Source organism: Heterocephalus glaber, unplaced genomic scaffold (assembly GCF_053883595.1).
Source record: "Heterocephalus glaber isolate CG9 unplaced genomic scaffold, H.glaber_assembly_v1.0 deba00001481, whole genome shotgun sequence".
NCBI lineage: Eukaryota > Metazoa > Chordata > Mammalia > Rodentia > Bathyergidae > Heterocephalus > Heterocephalus glaber.
This window is the reverse complement of record NW_028258317.1, coordinates 356625-381024: the sequence shown is the minus strand read 5'-3', so window position 1 is coordinate 381024 and position 24400 is coordinate 356625. Positions and strand designations below refer to the sequence as shown.

Sequence of the window (24400 nt, the reverse complement as noted above, 5' to 3'; positions counted from 1 at the left end):
AATCATTTCGTTGGTCAAGATGAAAGTATTAATTATGTAAATAGAAATGTACTTAGAAAGTTAAAAGAAATATAATTCAACAGCACTAAGGGTCCAAAATCTTAGCACCACTCTCAGCACCAAGAGAAATTTCCAGTATTAAATAATAAAATCCCTAACACGTTCCCACCAGCTTGAACCACTGGTGGCACATGCATGACTATCCTATCAGGTGGTATGTACCACCGGTGGTACAAACAGACCTAGTCACTTTTATCCATTTCACTAATAAAATAAAAAGTCTGTAAGTGTACCAAATCTATTTAATTGCTTGAACTGATTTACTGCCCAAATATAAGTATTAATACTAGTCATACCAACTAAAAAATTAGCACAATAATCAACCAACTTATTTCATTAAAGAAATTTAAGAGGCTAGGGATTTAGCTCAGTGGTTCCACCGCCTGCCTTCCAAGTGCAAGGTCCGGAGTTCAATCCCCAGTCCAAAAAAAAAAAAAAAAAAAAAGGAACTTATGAATCTTTAAGACATTTAATACATGAAGGCAGCTGATTTGTGCAAAGTGCACAAAATGTTATAACACATTTGGCTTTTTTGTAGCCACGGTGGCACCCATTTTTTCAGATTATTTTTGGTCACATTCTCTGTATTGCTTGTTTCTTGTTGATCTAACATAAGCATCTATAAAGTGAATGTTCTTTAGAGTAATTTATGCCCCATGGCATTTCTTCAAGGGTTAACAGCTCATTTTCATGAGATGTTTAATATATAACCTCTGTGTGTGTATATATAAAATTCATTTTTCCATTTTAATAGTATTTCAAATTGTAAAATTTTTTCCCATTAGTGTCAAACACAGAAAATAAATGATCCTTTTAATTTAAAAGCACAATTTGATGAGGTTTTAACACTCGCTATAGATAAAGCACACAAATCTGGCCCTTATACTCTGAACATACACTGCATTCCTGGCAATCACGAGTATCCTGGTTACCGTAAATGAAAGGAAGACACTTAGAAGGAAAATAATTATCTGGAAAACATCAAGTCCTGAAAGGCCATAGCTTTCTTTTTTTAAATTTTTTTCCATTGTTTATTGGTACATTTTAGGTATAAAATACAGTTACATTCATCATTGGGATCTTGTACCTTTACATGAGTATTTTGGTTCTTATTTTTTTAAATTTTCCGAGGTTTTTTTTTTTTTGGTACCAGGGATCAAACTTGGGACCTTGCACTTGTAAGGCAGGTGGCAGAACCACTGAGCTAAATCCCAGGCCCAAGGCCGTAGCTTTCTGAAGAACATCTAAAGATATTAAGCCATTTTCAAATGGAAGTCTGTGATAGTTTCCTTAAAATTCACAATGGTACAAAAACTCACAACCATAGATAGATATCAGCAAAAAGGATTTTGGTAATAAACACTAAAATTTTTATTTGTAAACTTTCTGGTCAGAAACAATTCCAAACAGCATACACTGGCAAGTTTAGGAATCACCTATGGCAGTGTTTTCCAAACTTAGTAGCAACACACTTGTGGTCAGGAACTGAACTTATTAGTAGGTCTGAAGAACACTTACCATGGAAAGAGAGAGATGGAGATCAGTGTATCACACATAGCCAGGCACAGTGGCACATGCCTGTAATCCCAGGACTTGGGAGGCTGAGACAGGAGGATCACTGTGAGTTTGAGGCCAGCCTTGGATATATAATGAGTTCAAGGCCAGCCTGAACTGCTGAGACCTTGTCTCAAAAAACCTTGTCTCAAAAAACCAAAGTGAGACCTTGTCTCAAAAAACCAAAAAAAATAAAAAATAAATAACCCAACACCTCAAAGGCTATCACACATAGTAACTATGTGTTATTTCACGAAACATTTATTTTAAATACTTTATATTCAGACATACATACATTCATGCACACAAATTATTCAGGTCATGATATAAAAGGTTATTTTTATTACGAATTACATTCTAAAATTTCTGAAATAGTTTGATCAATGGAGACTTGATGCTAATGACAATAAAAGGACAGTATTGAATGTAAATCAATCTTGTGCTCTGGAATCTAAGACAAGCTAAAGTGCTCTCCGCTCACCCTAAACACTTAGGTTAAACTTACGTACGCCCTTTGGCAGGGGAATGAATAGCAGAAGAAAGGAAAGAAGCCCTGGCTGTAACTATTTACTTGGAGTGGTATCATGCTATTTTGAGAAAAGGCATTTTAAAAGAACTAATTCCCAGATGGCTAATTAAAAGGTTTTCCTCTTACTTCACAGTCATACTATTAGCACAAAAATGAGTAGAAAATTTTAAGTGTTGTTACAGTTTTGCAGTTATAAACGGTCGTAGTCTGCAACTTCATTTTTGTTGGTTTGGGTTTTGCAAAATATGTAACTACAGATACAAACAGAGCAATCTTGTCCTAATCAACTTTCATCTGCCTGTAAAAGGACTTCAATCAGTATTATATGGAGACCAAATCTGTCCTCTCAACTTGTAAAGAGCTGAACAATCACTTTCTAAAAGTTAACCATCTAAATCACTGGTGTACAACTTTTTGGCTTACCTGGACTCCTACTGAGTAAAGAATTGTCATGGACCACATATAATATGATATGGCTGACATATATGTAACAAAATGTTAAATTTATTTAACTATTTTATGAAATAAAAGAAGCCCAAGTTTATTAAATAAGAAAACTTACATATCTGCTTAATAACAATAAATGTCTGATTTCATAGGTACATACACGTGTAGGTAGGTTGAAATATTATTATTGGCCATCACTGTGTTTTACTTGCTAAGTTTTAACATCTGATGCATGTAGGTTTCTTTTCATCGGACCAAGTGTGGCAGGTGCAGGAGGCAGAGTTAGCACTGCACTGCACACTCCATACATAACATTCATTCCTTTATCACTCATGCAGTATGCACCCGAGCACCATGCAATGAGGTCATGAAAAAAAATCACAGAATAACACTGTAACTTTGTATCATGATCTAGTGGGGCTCCATTACTTGCTGTCCAGGGTCATATGCAATCCAGTGGCTGTGGGACGGACAAATCAGATTAAACAATGTTCAGTTTTACTTTTAAGAATTCAATAAAAGTCAGTTTAGTTCTGATATAAGGACTACTGTATATCACCCTAAATCAGTGATGGTGAACCTTTTAGAGACCAAGGGCCCAAATTAAAACCCATGTATTTATCGCAAAGTACCAACTCTGCAATAAACCTAAATAATAAGGTCTTAGTTTAGAGAAAACTCATACATTAACATCCTTTGTCTTAAAAGAAAAACATAAGGGGCCAGGGATTTAGCTCAGTGGCACCGCACCTGCCTTGCAAGCACAAATTCCTGAGTTCGATCCCTGGTACTGGAAAAAAAAAGAAAAGAAAAACACAGTAACACATGTGCCATAGGTTTGCCACCACTGCACTAAATGTGCCTCATCTTGGGAGTTTCTGGTACAGGCTGATACCAGCACTGATCTGGCATATGTTATAAAACAAAGTGTACTGGGCAGAACATTAAACCCGTGGGTCTGACCTTGGCACAAGCTTCAGAAAGGAAGTGATGTCATCAACAACCCCATTTCTTCAGGTGTCAGAGGAAGTTAAAGTAAGTGATTTATAGGGTCCCTTCTTGAAGTAACTTTATCTTGGATGCAGTTCTAAGATGTTTATCCAGCTTGCTCTGCAAATTTATCTATTAATTTCTTTAATAACAGCTTTAATTTTTTTAGCAACTGTTTCTGCCAGTCTCATTTACAACCACCTCTCAACCACCAAAGGTTCCATCCACTTAGGCCACACGCTTTAAAACTTTAAAAACATCAAGTAAAATAAAGCTAATAAGGAACAAAATTTAAGGCTTTTTTTTTTATTTCAGCCAAGGAATGATGCATGCTACAGATTAATCTTTACTTTTCCCCACTTGGTTTTTTAAAGAATAACATCATTTCAACCCCCAGTGAACACGGTACTTGTTTGTTTCATCCCCTTCTAATTTATTACAGATTTTCAAGTGTTTTCTTCAGTAATGATGCTTTCTCCTGCAGCTCGGGTCTGCTGTCTGTTTCCATAGTGGCTAAAGACTCAATCAGGAGTACTCTGCATTCAGACGTCAAACTCTCCCACTGTTTAGATTCTAAATGGGAAAAGAAAAAAAAAAGCCAAAGAATCCTTATAGAACAAGCAAGGAAAAAAAAAACACCTACTTTCCCTCCATATATACTGTCCCCCAAATAACCATAAAGCAAATCTTTTAAAACAAATCAGTGCATAATAATTACAGGTTCACTAAGGTCTCTCAAAACCTAATTATTGACAATAGCCTGAAGCATATCAGGAAGTTCCATCCTCTTCCCCTAGTGTAAGGGGGATGGAGAGAAATGAACACTGCAGCAAAGTGGGAAGAAGGAAATATCAAAGCAGGGCACACAGTAGCAAAAAAAAATGTTATTTCAGTTACAACAAAGATGCAGTAAAAAAAAAAAGTCTTGCAACATGTAATTTTGTAATTGTAAGATCAGTTTAAGTAAACATTTTATCATTCTCTACTTTAAGGTAACCATTAAAGAATTACATATGTACTGAAAATTTTAGAAAATAAGAAAATGTATCAAAACCTACATCTTGTTTATGAGGCTCTGCCACTTTTCAGTGATATGGCTTCAAGCAAGTTATTTAACCTTTTACCTGCACTTAGAATACATTATCACGTATGCTCATAGAATATAATCTACATTATATTAGTACTGGATGCATCTGGCAAACTGAGAATTCAGTGCCTAGCTCTTTTACTTTAATAAGAAAAAAAAGGTAATATGTGTTTATGGAAACCTAGGAGAGGTATTTCAATTGTTGAAAGAGGTGCCAGGTGTGTGGTGCACACCTGTAATCCCAGCACTTGGAAGGCTGAAGGACTCCCGAGAGTTCAAGGCCAGCCTGAACTACATAGGAAACCCTGTCTCAAAAAACAACAAAACAAAAACAATTAAATGAGAGGGTAGTGAAAATAGAAAATATAAAACATTGTGGAGAAAACTCTTTATCTTTTGTATCTTAACTCATGAGGTTAATACAATTTTTTCAAAAAGAGGAAAAAAGAAAACATACTTCCTAAAATTAATGACAGATACAACCACTGAAGAAGGCTCTAGTAGTTTTCATTTACCAATGTTACACAAGATCATTAAAAGAAATCTGCTTCTTGATGAAGCTTTTTTAAAAAAAGAAAGATGAGGGGAGGCAGGACTAAAATTAAAACCCTACTATCAAATCTGATGATTCAAGTAGGTCACTGTTAAAATAGTTCTCAATTCTCTTTCCAGTGTATTATTCTGTTTATTTACATGTATACAATAACCTCTACTATGGTACTGTTAATCATTTCTTTTAATTAAGCAAAACTGAGTCAGAATTCATCACAAAAACAAAAATTTTATTTTAAATTCTGAGATAACTATAGCTTTATAGTATATTAGAAGTACATAAATTAAAAGTACCAAATTTAAGTACTTAAAATTTAATAGTTTTAGCTTTGCATTTTTTTTTTTTTGAGACAGGGTCTCACTATGTAGTCCAGGCTGGCCTTGAACTTGCAGCGATCCTCCTGTCTCAGCTTCCCAAGTGCTAGGATCACAGGTATGTGCCACTATGTCCAGCCTAGCTTTGCATTTCTACTTTCATGTGCACATATATTAATTTGTAATTTAGAGAATAAGCAAAAAAACAGAAAACAAAACATTTCTAAAATGTATGCCAGGGCCGGGGATTTAGCTCAGTGGTTCTGGTGCCTGGCTTGCAAGTGCAAGGTATCCCCAGTACCAAAAAAATAAAAAATAAAATAAAATGTATCCCATAAAGTACCCCAGTTTGCTGGTCCCCTGATCAGAACTATCAAAAACTCACCTTCAAGTCTTTTAAGTAGTAATTCTATCACAGATAAAGCTTCTGTTCTCACAGATGAGTAGGTCTTATTTTCTAAGAAGAAAATCAGACAGTTCATATGTGTGCTTTAAAGACAGAACTTCTAAGATTAAATTAATAGTACTGCAAGAAAGATGTTCAAAGTTATACCTCCATGGAAAGATATATCTAGTTTTTGTTTTAAGTAAACTGCCCTCTACTAATTATTGTCAAATACTTAAAATGTGCTATGTATCCACATTCCTTGCTTCAGAAGGCTTGTGCCAAATATACCAATCACCAAACAAATGGCAGTATTTAAAAGACTTGTTTTGGAGATCAAAAGGCACTATCTCAAATATGTCATCATCAAACATGGTCCTCATCACATCAAACCTAAGAAAGATCTTTAAATTTGCACGATGATTCTAATTTTACCAAAAAACATTGTACAACCCAGTGTTTAAGCCAACTCAAGGATATCTGGAACCCTGAAGACAAGTTTGTTAGCTGCCAGCTTTCCCATAAAAGCATGCTACCTCCAAGAATTGCAACTGTAACATGCTTCCCTTGTATCCACTCTCTGACACTACACCTGGTGCACAGGGAAACTGTCTACCAAAATAGTTAACAACCAAACAGAATAGTGAAAAAGTGTTATAAGGAATAACACGATCTGCCCAATAAACAGAGGAGTCACCCCAAAGGGGCTTCCACTAGCTAAATCTGGGGCAATTTAAGTAATAAAAACAAAAAATTATAAATCACTGGGAGTTGGGGGAAATGGAAAGAATGCCATATAGGGAGAAAAAAGAATCTTGCATGCAATACAATATCAACTCCCAAATGGTAAATGTGGAGAAAGTACTACAGGTGAAAAATCATCTTAGAAAAAAATGGTTCAGAGAAGAATTATGAATGTTAATGCTAAATCTAGAGAAGAAATACTGAAAATGAGAAGTATTTATATAGTCTTAGAAAGTCTTCTCACAAACTGCTTACTAGCCACAGTTTTACAGTTTTGCAGTTTTGAAGAGGACACTATTTGGTTTTAAAGTATGTTCTCACAGGCTGCTTATTAAACACAAGGAGAAAAATAGAAACTGCAGCAGAGAATGACAGCACCTTGGCCAGGTAATCAAAATTAATGTCACAAATCAAGATAAATGGACATTGTAGCTATTGATGTGAGGAAAAACAATACGTTATGTAAAATCCCAACTATGAATGCATAAACTAAATCTAATTATGAGGAAATGTGAGACAGACAAGGAATGAGGAGTATTGTTTTTCAAAAAAAAAGGAGTCAGGGAGACTTTATTCTTCAAAATCTTCAATGTCATAGGAGAGAAAGAAATGCTGAGGTGTCCAGGTTAAAGAAGAATTAAAAAAATGACAACTAAATGCAATAAATGATCTTGGGCTGGCTTTCTTAATGGAAGGGAGGAGAGGGGGAAAAGCTTATAAAAAACATTACTGATTTAACTAGGGAAAAAAAAATGAGTATCAGTGGTAAAAATTTGGTAAGAAAATATTGCTGCAATCCCAGGACTCAGGAGGCTGAGGTAGGACAATCACAGTGATTTCAAGCCCAAACTGGGCTACACAGAGAATTCAAAGCCACTCTAGACTACATAGTGAGACCCTGTCTCAAAAAACAAACAAACAAACAAAAACAAAAAAAGGAAATATTGCATCTATATCATCTATATTCTACAACTGTACAATGGTTATATAAAAGAATGCACACTGAAGAATTTAGGAATAAAGGGGCATGATGTAAGTAATATACTTTCAAATGGTACAGGGAAAAAACATGTATCTAGAAATCCACAGGATAAAACAAATGGGAAAAAATGTTAATATTTAACTCTAGGTAAAGTGTATACAGATATTACGTGAACTATTATTGCAACTGTTCTGTAACTTTGAAATCATTTCCAAATTTTTAAAAAAATGTTTTAAATGCCTGCCACAAAGATTTAACCTAAGTGCTAAAATCCTATTATAATTTCAAATTAAAATATTCCAGTTTAAGAAAGCATATGGAATATACTAAGTAGGATAATTCAGTAATTATTCTAGAAATTTAGCTCCTAGGACTAGACAGGGAATATCTGAAACTCAGGTTAGTTAAAATTTGGACTCCTTGTCAATTTCACTTTACTATACTCACCTAAAGAATATGTGATTGATTTACAAGTTTCAAGGAGAATTTCAGCCAAAGCCTCAGGATCTGCATGTTCTTCTTCCAGAAGCATTAACCTGTACAAATCAAAAAGCAAGATAAAACAATTTCTATATGTATGCATCATTTTACCATGCCACTTAAGCAACTAGCTTAGAAATTTATAAGAATTCCATTATATATAGAACACTAGTAGGGGAAGGGAGAAATCTAAACCATGAAGCAAATTACCCCTGAAAAAAGGCATTCATTGACTGGAGGACGCCTAGCTGCACTTTCCACGTGCTGAGTTTTAGCCGTTCACACATCAGTTTGCACAATTCCTGACGATAACAGCCTGGGAAAAGACAAAGTAGAAGAAAGTATATGAAAAAGCAAGGAAGAACAAATAAGGGACAGAAGGACAGGCAGTATAAGAGACAGAGGGATGAAGAAAGAGAAGACCAGGAGAAGAAAACAGAAAACAGTATATGGGGGTGGGAGAACAATAAAGCCTTTAATTAAAGCCATGAAATTTACAAAATCAACTTCAGCATGGTTTGTGTCCAATTTCCAAACAAATTTCCTTGATCAGAACCCTCTTCAACACAAAATTTAACTGCTCATAAATTTTTGCTTTCAAATTACTATCATCCTCCACTGAACCAACACAGAAACTTAACCCCCTCCCCTTTCCCTTTAAAACTTGCTGAATGACAACAAAGAAAACAGGACTGTGGAGCGCCCTCTAGACATTGACAAGCTTCTGCAAACTAAGTTTATCAAGAGTCAACAGTCCTTTAATACAAATCTGTTAAGACAGATGGAACAGCTATTATAATTACATAATTAATATTATGCCAACTGATGAATCAGAAATATTAAATACAACAAAGGAGTTATTTTTCAAATGCTATAAAATTTAGCAGAACTCAATGTAAATATGAGGGGAAGAAGTAGAAATCTAGAATTCTGCACTGGAATTGCTTCATAAAAGTTTGTAATTTCTCTATTTTAAAGCAGCAAAAATCAGAAATTGAAGATGATGCATTATGAGTAAGATATATGTGAAAAGCCAGTGTGCAACAGTTAAAATTCTAAAAGGAAGGCCTTGGGTTCTGCTCAATAGCTGGCAAACAAATGTACATATCTGTGTCTTCTAGTAAAAACACTCACTTTGTGTTACAGCTTCCTTAATTTCCTATTTTAACTTTCCTTAGCTATTAGCAATACAGTCCTAATGGTATTAAATAAGCAGACTTCCACTACAGTCTATAAAACATAATACAAAAAAAACAGCAGTTCAATTGTTTCCAAGGTTATTTTAAACTGGCCCAGATGTATAAATACAGGAGGCAATGTAAATAATACAAAAATGTTTTTGGCTCATCCTCAGGAAAATCATGGTTGAGCAAACCACTGCTCTAAAACCATCTAATATGTGTACATTTAGAAAGGAAAAATTTCGGAGTTAATTGAAACATCTATTTTTGCTTTTCCCAAAATTGCTAATCTAGTAAAATATTTCTGCACCTTCAGCTAAATTAGAATCTATTGCCATAATGATCTCAAGAGAAGAAAGCAGGACAATATTGATTTAGGCACAAAGGTATTCAAATTTCAAGGTTTACAATTCAGTACAAGGAAAACAACATGTGAACATAATCCACTAATACCTGTATATGTGTAATTATTAAATAATTATATCTGAACCACTGTGTTATTGTTTCTGCCTATTCATAGGGTCATATACCAAAAAGAGAATAAAAATATCAGAAAAAATTTTAAAAAGAAAGAAAGAAAAAATAATAACACCACTACAAGTTTATACACTATCTTCTGAAGAATTCCTTCCTATACATAGTATACTTTATACACAGGAAAACATAATTTCACCCAAAGAACCATGGGCTCAAAGAAAGCCCTGTATGGGTTTAGATACATAAATGATGAATAATCAACAATGATTTTTACAATGTTTGAGAATAATGAAATGTTCAGTAACACACAGTATAGACCTAGAACAAGGCAAAAAAAAAAAGAGTAGCATCAGCCCAAGTTTAAGGCCCTATTAAAAGACTCCACACTAACTGCAACCTGGTCCAATGATCAAGGTTTACTGTTATCTAATCTTTTGGAAATACATGCTCAATTCCAAAAATCTCTCAGCCATTAGTTTCTAAATGAAACAGACTTGATTTGATTACTGAAGACCTGGCAGCAAGCCCATTCATTTTTAAATTGAAGAGATTCCACTAATTAATGCTATGAATTCTTCAGAGTGGGGCTATGATCATAAAGACTAACAGAAAAATTTTATAGTCAAACTATCTGTATAAAATGTCTCATGATTATTACAGACTAAACTATGTCACCCCAAATTCTCATGTTGGAAGTCCTAAACCCTCACACCTAAGAATGTGACTGTATTAAAAGATACACTCTTTAAGAAGGTTGTATAAGTGGGTCCTAGCCCAATATGACTGATTTCCTCACAGGAAGAAAACAGGAAAGAGACTCAGAGAGAAGCCCTCTGAAAAGCCATTCATAAGCCAAGGAGAAAAGCCTTAGAAGAAATCAACTTTGTCAACATCTTGATCTCAGACTTCTCCAGAATTGTGAGAAAACAAGTTTTTGTTGTTTAAGCCACCCATTCTGTGATACTGTCTTTCAGTAACCCTAATAAAGTAATATAATGATTGGTGAGATTATTTGCTGATGCAGGAGTAAAATTTATATTGAATAATTCTTACTATTAATCAATCAGGCTCTCCAAGAAACAACAATCTGCCATACAGAAAATCTATGCTCTTATTAAGTAATCCCTGGTTACAGCATTTCTCCAAATGCAGGTTCTGGTACTTACGTTGGGTCTCCTCACTCCGAGGCCAGGCTTTGCCCAGACTTTCAAAGGCACCCAGCAGAGACTCCAGCTGCAGCTCCTGTTCCTTCTCATTCTCATCTTCAGTTTTAGGTGACCGGACCCCCATGCTTTCAAGCGAGTTCTAAGACATTTCAAACAACAGGAAAACAAAATTTAAAATATTGGGATTCCAAGTTACAATATTAAAGCAACCAGGGTAACAAAGGAGATATTGGCTTAGAACTAAATAATAAATTCCTTACATAAGTTTTTCTATTTCTAACAAGAACTTTAATAGAAATACTACATCTCTAATAATCTGGAGAATATTTTAAAAGAAACTGTAAATAAAAGCAGAAAAATACTGTATATGTAGTGTCTTGAGTACAACCTAAAAAGACCTACATCAGAATCACAGAATTAAAGATGGAAAGAATTTGGTACTGATGTAAACCAAAACTTTCTTGATAAACCAGGAAAAAGTCCAAAAGTAACTCATCCAGCTATCTGGTGATACAGTCAATTTAAAACACAAGTATCCCAAATCTGTTGCTATCATTATGTAACAGAAATTACACTGTTATTACTGAAAGAAAACAATTGCCAATTAGCAGCAGCACAAGATATAAAAAGATATGCTATTCAAAATATTCAGATCTCACAAATAAACAGGTAAACAAAAATCTCTTTAGTACCCAACTTTTAAAAATGTACTTCATTTTCCCATTAAAACTAGTCTTAGTATAATGCAGAGGCAATCCACATGACATGTGAGGCTCCTTGTCTTCGCTCTAGGATGACCAAGGAGAGAGGACTGCACATGCTTGCGAGACAGCCCATTTTGACAAAAACTGTTGATTCACCACAAATCTACTTTCCTATGGAGGGAAAACAGACATCCAGAATGAAAGCTATCTTTCCTAGCTTTATCTGCTGCCAGGTATGTGAATGTGGCTAAGTACTGGCCAATAGGACATAAGTAAAAGTGCCATGTGGCAGTTTCCAAAACTTCTTAGAAGAGAAATGACTTGTCCACTATGATTTCTCTTCCTTACTTCATCTTCTCCGCCATCTGCCTGAACAGACACCTCATGGACCATGAAGATGATGGTCATACTCTTGCGATGGCAGAGACAGAGGCTTATAACAACCAGAAACCCTAGCCAGGCATGATGGTGCAACCTGTAATCCCAGCATTCAGGAGGCTGAGGCAGGAGGGTTGCCTCAAGTTGAAGGCCAGTCTGGGCTACAAAATGAGTTCAAGGACAATCTGAGCTACATCATGAGACCTCATCTCAGAAAAAAAAAAAAAAAAGAACCAGAATTCCTGAAGACCTTGTGAGACTCCCACCTATTAGGTGAGAGACAAACTTCTATTTTGTTTGAGGCTATAATATTTTGGGATTTTCTGCTACTTACAGCTAAACTAATCCTAATAAAACATGCAATCAGGACATAAAAATCTTTTTAACTTTTTTTAAGTGTAAACCAGACCTTATAGGTAAACATTACCTTTTTGATAAGAGGTATGACAATGTTAGAAAACTCCTGGAATCTGTCTTCTTTGGTGGCCTTCAAAACATCAGCTGCACAGCTGATTGCTACAATCTTGTATTTGAGGTTCTCCCGGCAACACTCCTTCAGAACAGCTTGAAGAATTTCATTTGTGCTGGGTTGATTGGGCACAGACTTTTCCAGCTCTGCACTATAGGATTCACAGAAAACCATCAAAATGGTTAATAATGGCTGCAATTTCCGGGTTTGGTTTAGGAAGTAGCATCTTCATTAAAAGACTACTTACCTGCAAGCTGTCACCACACAGGCAATAGCTTTCAATAGTTCTTCCTAAGGGGTTGAAAAAAGGAACAGCATGAAGCCTAAACATGCCACATTCTCCATACTGTGGCAATAAAAATTAACAAAATTCATCTATCTTTAATATACTTTACTGACACATCAATTTTTAACCCAAATTGTGAATGCAGGATAATTATCTTCATCTCCATTTCATAAATGCCTGAGAACTAATTTGACCAACATCATATAGCAGAAATATCAAAAAATATCAGCAGAATTAAGATTATGATTTATTTCCAGTCCAGTACTATTTCTACAATATTGCACTGGCCACTAGTGACCTTTACAAAATAAACAAAACCAATGCATGTTGCCAGAATCTCATGTTCCCCACTGAGTGCCCTCTAAACATTATTTTACTACAGTCCTTGTGTAAAAACAACTGTTTTTAATTCACAAGCCTCTAAGATGGGCAACTTCAGATCTACAATTAGAAGCAGTTCACCTTTCTACTCAATTTTGCATATGCCAAACCCTGACCTCTCCATGCAAAACAGTGACAAGTTGGTTTAAGAGCTAAATTCAAAGGCTGAATATGATAAAAATATCAATCTTCTGCCATTATTGTACATTATTCAAACACATGATGCTATACTTTGAGATGAGATATCATAGTTAATCACACAAAGTTTACAGAAAGCCTCCCACTGGCTTGGAAACATAGCTCACAAAAATAATCTATCTACACCAAACCAGATTCATTATTTTTACAGAAATGAAAGATGAATTCATACTACTTTTAAAGATACCTTAATTTAACTGGGCATTAATGTTTTCTTTACCTTTCCTGCCCACGTTCTTCCAGCCAGGCCCTGCAGCAAAGCATTCAGTATCATTCCCAGATATGGAGGCACTAAAGAGCTTGTTTGCTTTGCAACTGATGCCATGGCAATTGCACCCTGGGCTTTCATCTTCCAGGACTGCGATTGTAAAGCCTTCTGCATGATGGTAATCAACTCTGGCAGGTATAATCGAATGCCTCCAAAAGATCCTATGTCAAAATAAAGAAAAGTTAAAACATTTCTTAAGTAATAAGAAAAATTATCTGGGCATGGTTGTGCACACCTCTAACAGCAGCACTGTTGGATGCTGAGGTAGGAAGATCACAAATTCAAGCTTTGCCTGGGCAACTCAGCAAGACTCAGTCTGAAAATTTAAAAGGGGTGAGGGGGGACCTGGGTATGTAGCTCAGTGTGAAGGGCCTGAGTTCAATTCCCAGCACTAAAGAGCAGGAGAAGCTGAGTTTTTGAAATCTGAAAAAAAAAGCAGTCTAAGTCAGTGACTGTTGATACATCACTCTCAAAGGGAGAGACAGTGTGTGAGTGGGTGATATGACTTCTTTTAAAAAGTAGGACTTTATGATCTTGGGTATACTCCCAGGTAGGTGTCATACACATTATCATCATCCATAAATGTGTGTCAAGATAAAAAGTACTCTGAGAAATACTACTCTAAAATAATATTCTAAGCAACACTAAATCATGTTCCCACTATCAACTACAATAAAGCTCTACTTTGCATAAACACAGTTTATCTTCTCTCACATGGGCAGCAGTGAGTCAAAGACAAGAATTCGAAGTCCCAACCTTGCAAACTGAGAAATCTGGTTTGGTTTAAAATCAATTGGATGTGCTGTTAAAGTCCTGAGAACATAACTATAAAGGAATTTATGCATAAACGAGGTAAGACATTCCAGCTGTGGTACCAAAGAAGCAGGTTTAATTCGTAGGCACTGTTTACTAACCAGGTACATTTTCCTGCCACACTTCAGTCCATAAGTTACATTCTTCTTTTTCAGATTTCTCTTCATCAGCAATTTCGTGCATGCCTAAAAATGCTAATGGCAGAACTTCTTTGGCATGGTTCTTCAATACCTCAGGGCTGTATCGCCCAATTGCATGAACAGTCAAAGCACAAGATGTCTTATAGATGGGTTCTGAAGAGAAGAAATCAAAATTTTTATGCATTTACTGTTTCTTAAGGCAGTTATTGAAAGACTAGTACACAATGTGTGCTATAGCAATACAAATAGATAAAATCAATTACAAACGTTTGTAGCAAAGCACACAAAATCACAGAAGAGAAGAGAGATACCTTCTTTCTCCATATACCAGCCATTGAGCTTCTGCACCAGTTTTTCAATGCTACTATCCCGTGAGGTCTGAAAAAGAAACAATTCTAGTCATTTCTTTATAACTATCAAAGAGTTTTATTTAAATAAGAAGCTCAACTTACTCGAACTAAATGGCCCATGGCAAATGCACAGGATTTCTGAATCACGCTGTTTCGATCTGTCAGGCCACTAAGCAAAGCACTCATAAGTTTACCTATCAGAAATAAAGGAAAAAAATCTGATACTTATTGTTCTGCTCTTTTCCCAGGACCCCCAAAGACTATAATCCTATAAATGTCTAATTACTCCAGCAGTATAGATCCCTTGGATTTGTATTTGTATTATTTAACTTCCTTCACTAACTATAAAATTAAAAGTCAACCTAGGTCTAGAATATCAGGAAGAAAGTTGCAATAATGAGAGCTAGATATATAAAGTTCATTAGCCCAATCTAGGAGCCAATCTAACAAGAAAAAAATGCTAATGTAAAATTAGCTACAAATGATGAACAACTCCCACAGAATGACAGATACCTCCTTATGCTACAAAGAAACAATAAACACTGAAAACAAGCTAAAAACCCTGTACCTCCTGCAGAGAAACAGATTAGGCCGGGGTTATGACAGGAACAAAAGCACAAAGCATCACAAACATGTCTAAATATTTTTCCTTTTAAAACTTTATCACACAAGATATGTATGCAATATCCCCCCCACATCATATGACAAACTCACCTGAGTAAGGTGTTAGGTCCTGGGGACATTGAGTAGTTAAAGACACAATGACACTGGCACAGCCTCCCTTTAGGATTACAAAAGCACAGGCTTAAATTTGATGACCACAATATTTTGTCTATTATCAATATGTTTCAAGTACCAACAATTTATAGGAAACACATGAAGCCTAATAGCCCCTCCTGCAATCAGTCAAGAGAAGGGAAAATGTATTTCATACTAGTAATAACAGATTTTTTTAAGACCACCAGCAGGACAATAAGTGATCTCAGACACTGAGCAAGAAAGAAAGCTGGCACAACCTGATGGGAAGGCAACATCCATCCTTGTGCTAGCTACCATTTCTACTTCTAGATGTTTAGCTAAAAGAAATAGCTTTCAATGGAGCCAAACACATTCACAAGAGGGTTTTACTGTTTTTTTAAATTTTATTTTATTGGTACATTTTAGGTATACAATATAATGACATTCATCATTGGAAATTTGCGTCTTTACATAATCTCTCTTAGTTCTTATTTTTTCCCCATTCCCCTGCCCTCCTTTCACCCTTCCATCCCTATTTATCAAGACTTTGTTTCCATTTTTTCACTTTCTCATATTAATTCCATTCCCTTCTTTCCTTTCCCCTACCCCTTCCACTTCCCCTTCCCCTTTGCCCCTTTTCTTCCTATTTCACATTACCTATTATACATTTAGTCCTTATTTATACTTTCAGTTTCTCACACTAGAGAAACTATTTGGTATATACACGTGTGTCCTATTTATTTCACTTAAGAGGATCGCTTCAATGTGCATTCATTTAGCTATATATGTCTCTAATTTCTTATTTTTTATGACTTAGTACTCCATTTTATTAAAAAAACAAATTTTCTTTATCCAGTCTCCAGTTGATGAGCATCTGGACTATTTCCAAGTTTTAGCTATTACAAACTGTGCTGCTATGAACACGGGTGCACATATATCGCTGTGGTATGATTCTTTTAATTCTTTTGGGAAGATACCCAGCAGGGGAATAGCTGGGTCAAATGGGACTTCTAGTCCTAGTTCTTTGAGGTATCTCCATACTGATTTCCACAGTGGCTGCACCAGTCTGCACTCCCACCAGCAGTGGAGCAGGGTTCCTCTTTCCCCACAGCCCTGCCAGCATTTGTTATTGGTTGATTTCATGATAGCAGCCATTCTTTCTTGGTTGAGGTAGAATCTCAGCATTGTTTTCATTTGCATCTCTTGAATGACCAATGATGCTGAACATTTTTTCGTATGTTGAAGAGACAATCCACAATGTGGGAAAAATTTTCACCTGCTGTTCCTGAAAGGTCTACTATCTAGAATCTATAAAGAACTTAAAAAAAAAATCAGACCTCTCAAATTTAAAGACCCAATCCAAAAATGGGCATCTAAAATGAAGAGACATTTCTCAAAGAAGTAGAAATAGCAAATAAACATATAAAAAAATGTTCAACACAGCTGGGTTTTAATTTTTGTGTGTTTGTTTTGAGACAGAGTCTCACTACGTAGTCCAGGCTGGCCTTGAACTAACATCAATCCTCCCTGCCTCAGCTTCCCAAGTGCTGGGATTATAGGAATGCACCACCATACCCAGCCTGTTTAATATTTTTTAAAAAAACTGAAAATAATCAGATGTTCCTTAATGGATTGAAATAAATGGTGTGTATCAATACAATGGCCATTACAGAAAACAGAGCAGAAGATACATACACAGAAAATATACTGAGACAAAACACTCCCACGTATAAATAGCAGTTTTTTCTTCATGGTAAAGTTATAAACACTTTTAACTTTCTCCTGACATATAAATGTTAAAATTTTGGCAACTGTGTCTTGCTCTTGCATGATGGCCCACCCTCATGCTGTAGGATGTACTTTTTTTCCTACTTTACTTGGCCCAAACTTACTCTGCAGAGTCCGGTTTTTTTCCTATCTTTAATAAAACTGTGCTACCCTTAAAAAATAACAATAAATAAATTTAAAAATACAAATATTGATTTTTTTTTGTCATGAGAAAAAAAATGTGTCTTGTTTTTAAAAGGGGGTGGGAGGATCTGATCCTTGTAAGATCTCAAAACAGGAAAACATTTTTTTCTATCCTGTTGACCCCTGTATGAAAAATTCTAATCATGGCCTAAAATAGCCAGTCCCTGACAATTAGATGAGCATCTCCACTGACACATAATAATGGAGAATTAAAGGACATGATGGTGACCAGGGAACAGAAATAATTCCATGCAGAAAGTAAGACAATATTTCCCGAATTAGTGTCATGTTTTATTTCCAAATCAATTATATGTTTTAAATTCTTAGAGGTGCCAACCATAGTGGTGCCATGCCTGTAATCCCAGCACTCTGCAAGGCTCGGGCAGGAGGATCACAAGTTTGAGCCCAACCTGGGAAACTTAGCAACATAGCAAAATCCTCTATGAAAAAATAAATAAGGAGGGCTGGAGATTTAGCTCAGTGGTGCTGCTGCCTGCCTTGCAAGTGCAAGGTCCTGAGTTCGATTAACGGTACAAAAAAAAAATTAAATTTAAATAAATAAATAAATGGCTGAAGATATAGCTCAATACAAAGGCCCTGGGTTCAATCCCCAGTACCACCATAAAAAACAAAGTTATTAGTGGTTTTGTAATCACAGATACAAAATGTTCAATGTATACTAACATTAGGTTTTATGAATATATGAATTTCAAACATGATGATTATATTTTTATGTCTAAAACTAATGAAGATGTGTACCTCCTCTATGAAAAACATACTTGCTAGGGCCGAGGATTTAGCTCAGTTGTTCCGGTGCCTGCCTTGCAAGCACAAGCTCCCGAGTTCGATCCCCAGTATCAAAAAAAAAAAAAAAAAAAGAAAAGAAAAACATACTTGCTTACCTTAGTTCCAAGGCCTACACCACTTCTGATCAGTTCACATAATCTAGGAACTAGCTCACCCAGCACCGACACATCAAGATATTGCAGGCACTTTTGGAAAAGAATAAATATATAGGCAAACCTTAGCAAATAAATAAGTCAGTACCACATCTTCAATTAAAAACTGGCCATGTCAAATATATGAATTTGACATAAAGCTGAAAAACCACTGGTATGATTTTGCTCTGATTTCAGTATTTAAACCATCATACTACAAACAGATAAGAAAAATCATTCATCAGTGATTCAATGTTAAAAACAGGACAAACCAAAAATAATTTTTAAAATCAATGTATTAAAAAAGAAAATAATAATTACCTAAGGATAAAGGACCTTTCCAGACTTGTTTCCTCTTTATCAATCCATGTTTAATATAAAAGGCTTAGGTTAAAATTGACCTTCTTCACTGGTCTTACCCTATCCTACCACTCATAATAAGTCAATTTATTAGATGAATTCCTTCATATCTCACTATATTTTTGAAAATGTAATCACATATTCTATTATTATGAACATACTCGTATAGTGTTTGCTAATTATTCCTACTTTTTTAAACTTTACTTTGCCTCAATAATTCAACTAGGATCTAATACCTTTAGACCAAATTTTGGTAACAGTTCCTTAGTAGGCATTAAAAAATATCTATTCTTGGCCAGCATTGTGATTTGCTTAGCAAAGCAATTTCCAATGGGTCACAAGCTCTTAGTTAACCACTGTAGGAAATACCTAGCAGAGTTCACCCTGCCAAGACCCCAAGAACTTTACAATTCAAAGTGCCAGCAAACTCTTCATTCCAATTCCTTTCTATGGCTGAAACAACATACACCACTGCTTAGTTCCCTTCACAAGCCTTCTATGCCACCTACTTTATTAAATATCTCTAACTTACACTTTCTTCGTCCTTCCTAAAAAGACTAGGAAGAAGCAAAAAAAAAAAAAAAATTTCTAAACCTTTCTAAATAAGCAGAACAAAAGATATACAGGAATAGATTTATAGAGGAAATGCTTAATGTTATTATCCTGTGACAAAAATATAAAGAATTAAGAAAAAACTCATAAATCCGTACAAATTTTAGGTATCATCAGTTAAAAATTTTTAAATATAAAATATTTTAAAAAGAAAAAAACCTAGAGTCACAATAGCTACTTGATACATCCCCTCAATCTGTTTCATTTAATGTAGCAAGATACTGAAGCGGATTACACATGAAAGAAAGCAAACAAACTTTCTCAGGATACTTAGACACTTACCATATTAATTGTTTCCATCATGGGAGAGGATTTGGCAGCACTGAGTCGGGCACTGTCCATTGCAGCCTGAAGAACACAAATTCAATCACTCACTTCATTCAGCTAATTAGGAATAAGCTACACAGACTCCAAGAAGAGGATTTTACTTCCAAACAAAACTTTTAAAAAGATAATCTGTAATAAAATCAAAGATATGTCTACCTCTATTTTTCTCTTGATCCTTACTCAACAATTCACCTGGAAAGGTAGCATCTCACAGTGAGAAATTCAGACAACTGTGAGAAATTAAGTAGTTTGAAATTAACACAGTATGGCTCTGAGCAAGTCATCCAGCTTTCTTGATGCTCTAACCAATAAAGGCGTAGACTAAATTTCTGTCTAAAGTGTTTGAGAATTTTTTACAAAATAAAAAATTGTATACATTTAGTGAAGCTTCATATTTACAATGGTAAATTAGTCAAAACTCTGCTGGCAGACAGGTTTTCCAGGCAAAACAAATGAGAAAAGGAATACAGAAGTAATTTCCCTAGGGCTGCAAAGTCAGAACTAGAAATATGTATCTCCTAATTCTCAATATGTAATAAGCATTCCTTGCAAACCTAGGAAGGTAAGTCTACTGCTGGAAGAGGAAAGAATGAAGAATGGAGAAGAAACAGCAGTATTAACAGTAAATAAGAACAGTAGTTATTAGAATACTTTAGACAAGTTAAAAATCAAATGATAACCAAGACAAGACATGCTACATATGACAGGAGCTTAAAAGTTCTAATAAACAAAGATGAATGGTTTTTAAAAAGCCACGGAGAAAAATAGGTATGAAAGAGAAATACAATTCACAGAAGAAATACTGTATAAATGGCTAATACAATATGAAAAGACAATGGACAATGCCATAAAAGGAAAATGCAAAACAGAACAATGAAATCTTATTTGTCAGATCGTCATTATTCAAGGTTGGCAAAAGTGTGGAGAAAAAAAAATTAATAACCTTTGATGCTGCAAAATCTTTCTTATAAAAATTCAAAATGACCTCACTCAAGATACTAGGCATCCATTAAAGAGTAAAATGAATCTATATATAGACATATTTTTAAATCTTAAAAAGACTGAATTGCAGAACAACAGTCACAGTCTATTGTAAAATTAGTATGTTTGGTTTTGTAGCCTATGACTATAAAAGAATTTTTAAAAGGCACAGGAAAGTGGAGAGCCCTAAGGGATTACATTCTACCCTTTCTGTGCCGTTTTAATTTTGCTTAAAATGTTTCATCTGTAATTTTTAAAAAGTGATTCTGATCAAAGACAAGGCAACCACAGTATATTTGAAAAGCAGAGATATTTTGAGAAACACCAAAGTCTAGGCACTTAGTAAAATCCTCTTTACTTTAGGGCAATGAGTGGTTCTGCGACTCTAAAAGTATACACCCAAACCCTAAAAAAAAAAAGTGTATAAAAACTGTGTTAAATTTAAATTCATTCATTTTTAAGATGCTGTCAATTTTCATCTGATTCACACAAGAGTATGAGCCAGACTCCTGGTCCTCTCTAAAAAGTTAGTAAAACACTACATGTATTCACAGGAGTGAAGCTGTTTTGCTGTTAAGAGTGGTGAGAATGTTACATGAGTGAGAATATCACACAAATTATCAGAATATAATTCTGCTGTCAACTCACCTTTTCTTGGTCTGTAGCCCGGAGGCTCAAATAATTGAGAACCTGGGGCTCCAACACACTTAAAGACTCCAGCAGAGCCGGGATGAGTTTTGGTGCATGTGGTTTTAACATGGCTCCTGCACTTTTGCTGATCTTCACAAGGGTGTTAATGCTATAGACACACAGAATACAACTCCTGAGTCCTTTCACCAAAACTAAGAGATCTTACCAATCTAATCCTGAAGATGTTCTGCAGTTTACTGGATCCAGGCACATACATATACACATAGTCACATGGATACAGAGCCTGGTCTAGGCAACTAGGGGCGAAGAGGGGAAGAGGACTCAATCTCAGGGCCTCCATTCCCTTGGCTTTTTAAAAAACTTTTTTATTAAAGAAATTTTCAAGTACATATCAAAGCAGAGAGGATCATAAATGAAATTCCATGTATTCTCCACCTCGTTCAAAAATTAGCAACATTTAGCCAATTTTGTTTTATTTATACTTCTGTCAATACATTCAGGCACAATTTTCCCATTGCCATTGTATTATTTGAAAGCACATCCTACAACTTAACTTCAGTAGGCAACTCTTAAGAGACAAAGATTTTTTTTTTTCCACCATGATCACTGCACCATTTTCACACTTTAAAAATACTAATAACTTTTTCTTTTCATCTAACATTCAAATTTTCCTTGTTTCATAGATTTCTTTAAATGCTGTTTTGTTGGAATCAAGATCCAGATTCATCCATTCCAAATTACTCCATTCCTTAAATCTTTTTTTTTCATAGATCCTCCCCTCCTGTTTTATTTATATTTTTATTTATTGTATTTCAGTTGTGTCATTTAACATGTTCTTCTGTCCCCTATGCAGATCTGCAGGCTAAATCAAGTTCAGATTCAAATATTTTTAAAAAAGAAGAAGAATCTTTTATAGGGAATGCTGTATGTGTTCTACTGAATCACATCAGGATGCATTTATCTGAGTGAAGACTGATCACTGAGGTTAAGTTTGGTTGGCCTGAATCATCATACGGCTGCTCATCAGCCTTTCACTTCAGTGGATATGAAAGCCACTAGCAATGACTACAAAGAATATTTTACCAAGGACAGCAAAACAGTGGTATTACTAAGTGTTAGAACACAAGCAAACCATGAGGAACTATGGTATAAATGGTGCAATGACAACAGAATAACATGCAACTTAGTACACTAGTCAAAAACAAGCTCTCCTGAGAATGCTACTTTGAAAATATTCTGCTCAATATTTTTCACCAATGTTTGAGTCACCTCAATGGATTCTCCTCAACCTATCTCTTCATAATTTCAAGAATCTAGGACTTGAAGAAACAACCTCTACTAAATGGCTAAGAACTAAGGAATTCAACACATTCTCTTTATCAACTAATGCATACCTGAGGGCTCGAACTTCTGTTACAGGACTCATCATTCCTTTGTCCAGAAGACAAGGGAGGAGGACAGCAATGGTTCTCTGGCCAGCTGCACCTTTCGTAGGGTCACACATTTTCACGCAAACCTCACATACAAAGAACACTGAACTAGTGACAGTGACCTCTCAACCAATGAAGCATTCATCTGAGAAAATGCTTTTTATTTCACTATCAGTAGAAAACAGTCAGTCTACTCTTTATGACATTATTGGGGAAAACAGAGAAATGAGTTCTGGTATTGAGTCCAAGGTCTACCAATAACTAAACAAAAGTTTGTAATCCATTTTATTCTGTAAATTTTTTTTTTGGTACCGAGGATTGAACTCAGGACATTGTGCTTACCAGTCAGGCGCTGTGCCACTGAGCTAAATCCCCGGCCCTTACTCTCTAAATTTTGATTTTCTAATTTGTGAAATGGGAAACAAGAGTTGAAGAGGGCTGGGGATTTAGCTCAGTGGTTCTGGTGCCAATCTCGCAAGCGCCCGGTACCAAAAAAAAAAAAGAGTGACGATAAAATGAGGAAATATATAAGCAAGCACTTTGAAGAATGCTTACAGTATCATCATCATCAACAGTTTTAGGTGGCAGAGCAATAGATTAGTACAGAACACAAATCTGGAATGAGAAACACCTTGATTTAAAACTTAGTTTTATTACTTATTACAGATATGACCTATGACAAGGTACTGTATATCTAATTAGAATGTTAAAATCCTGGATAAAACACAAGTTAAAGTGGCAAACTATTTAGTTTCAGAAAGCTTGCCAACCTCATAAATATGAAAGATGGTATGAGGAAAAGTAGATGTTGCTTGATCTGAGTGAGTAACGTTTTCTTCATCACCATGTGAAAGTTATACCTTATGTAAAGGCATGCAGAAGCTCTCCACTTAAAGAGACTAGAAGTATACTGTACTGTGTTCAAGATCCTAGTATTGTGATGCAACAATACCTACTTTCTAGTTCATTTTAAGAGCAGTGAACTATAACATGAAGTCAATGACACAGCAACTAAATGTTATCTTAAATGACAAAAAAGAAAGCATTGTCAAGGTCACAAAGAACCTTGTTTCACTCCATCCCTTTTATGAAACAACGGTTCTTACCTTGCTCAGAGTTTTCAGAGCTAGTTCTGCTGCTTTTCGCACAGACTCCTTAAAGTGAGAAAAGTTTGGCATCAAACAAGTGAAAGAGTTGATTCTTATCTACCTTATGATGTGCAATTAATTACAGTACCTCAGACTACACAGATTAGTGAAAAACTCTTTCAATCAAGAACATAGTATTGCATATGCCATATTATTTTTAAAAATTTAGTATGACTTATTTTGACCTTATGAAAATTTTGCTCTTGAGTACAATAATTCAGAAACTAAATATATAAAGATTTGAGGATTTTGAAACATGTAAAATTTCTAATGAATAAGGCAAAAAGAAAGGCAAGCCTGATGGCTAA

General features: G+C 35.2%; 1 protein-coding gene across 14 annotated transcripts in view; it reads right to left on the bottom strand.

The window, feature by feature from the left end:
* Positions 1-3870: 3870 nt before the first annotated feature.
* Positions 3871-24400, bottom strand: part of Ecpas (Ecm29 proteasome adaptor and scaffold) — a 127035-nt gene continuing 106505 nt past the window's right edge. For all 14 annotated transcript variants that reach the window (XM_087184174.1, XM_004848121.4, XM_087184173.1 and 11 more), the window contains 17 exons: positions 24051-24098; positions 22909-23030; positions 21512-21662; positions 19838-19903; positions 18548-18637; positions 15651-15717; positions 15039-15130; positions 14898-14964; positions 14548-14739; positions 13586-13794; positions 12748-12791; positions 12459-12651; positions 10950-11088; positions 8336-8441; positions 8093-8181; positions 5920-5991; positions 3871-4153 (listed from right to left, as the gene is read on the bottom strand). In XM_087184174.1, the coding sequence (XP_087040300.1) occupies positions 4017-4153; positions 5920-5991; positions 8093-8181; positions 8336-8441; positions 10950-11088; positions 12459-12651; positions 12748-12791; positions 13586-13794; positions 14548-14739; positions 14898-14964; positions 15039-15130; positions 15651-15717; positions 18548-18637; positions 19838-19903; positions 21512-21662; positions 22909-23030; positions 24051-24098 (1884 nt within the window). In that variant the 3' untranslated portion in view covers positions 3871-4016. The remainder of the gene's footprint in view (positions 4154-5919; positions 5992-8092; positions 8182-8335; positions 8442-10949; positions 11089-12458; positions 12652-12747; positions 12792-13585; positions 13795-14547; positions 14740-14897; positions 14965-15038; positions 15131-15650; positions 15718-18547; positions 18638-19837; positions 19904-21511; positions 21663-22908; positions 23031-24050; positions 24099-24400) is intronic.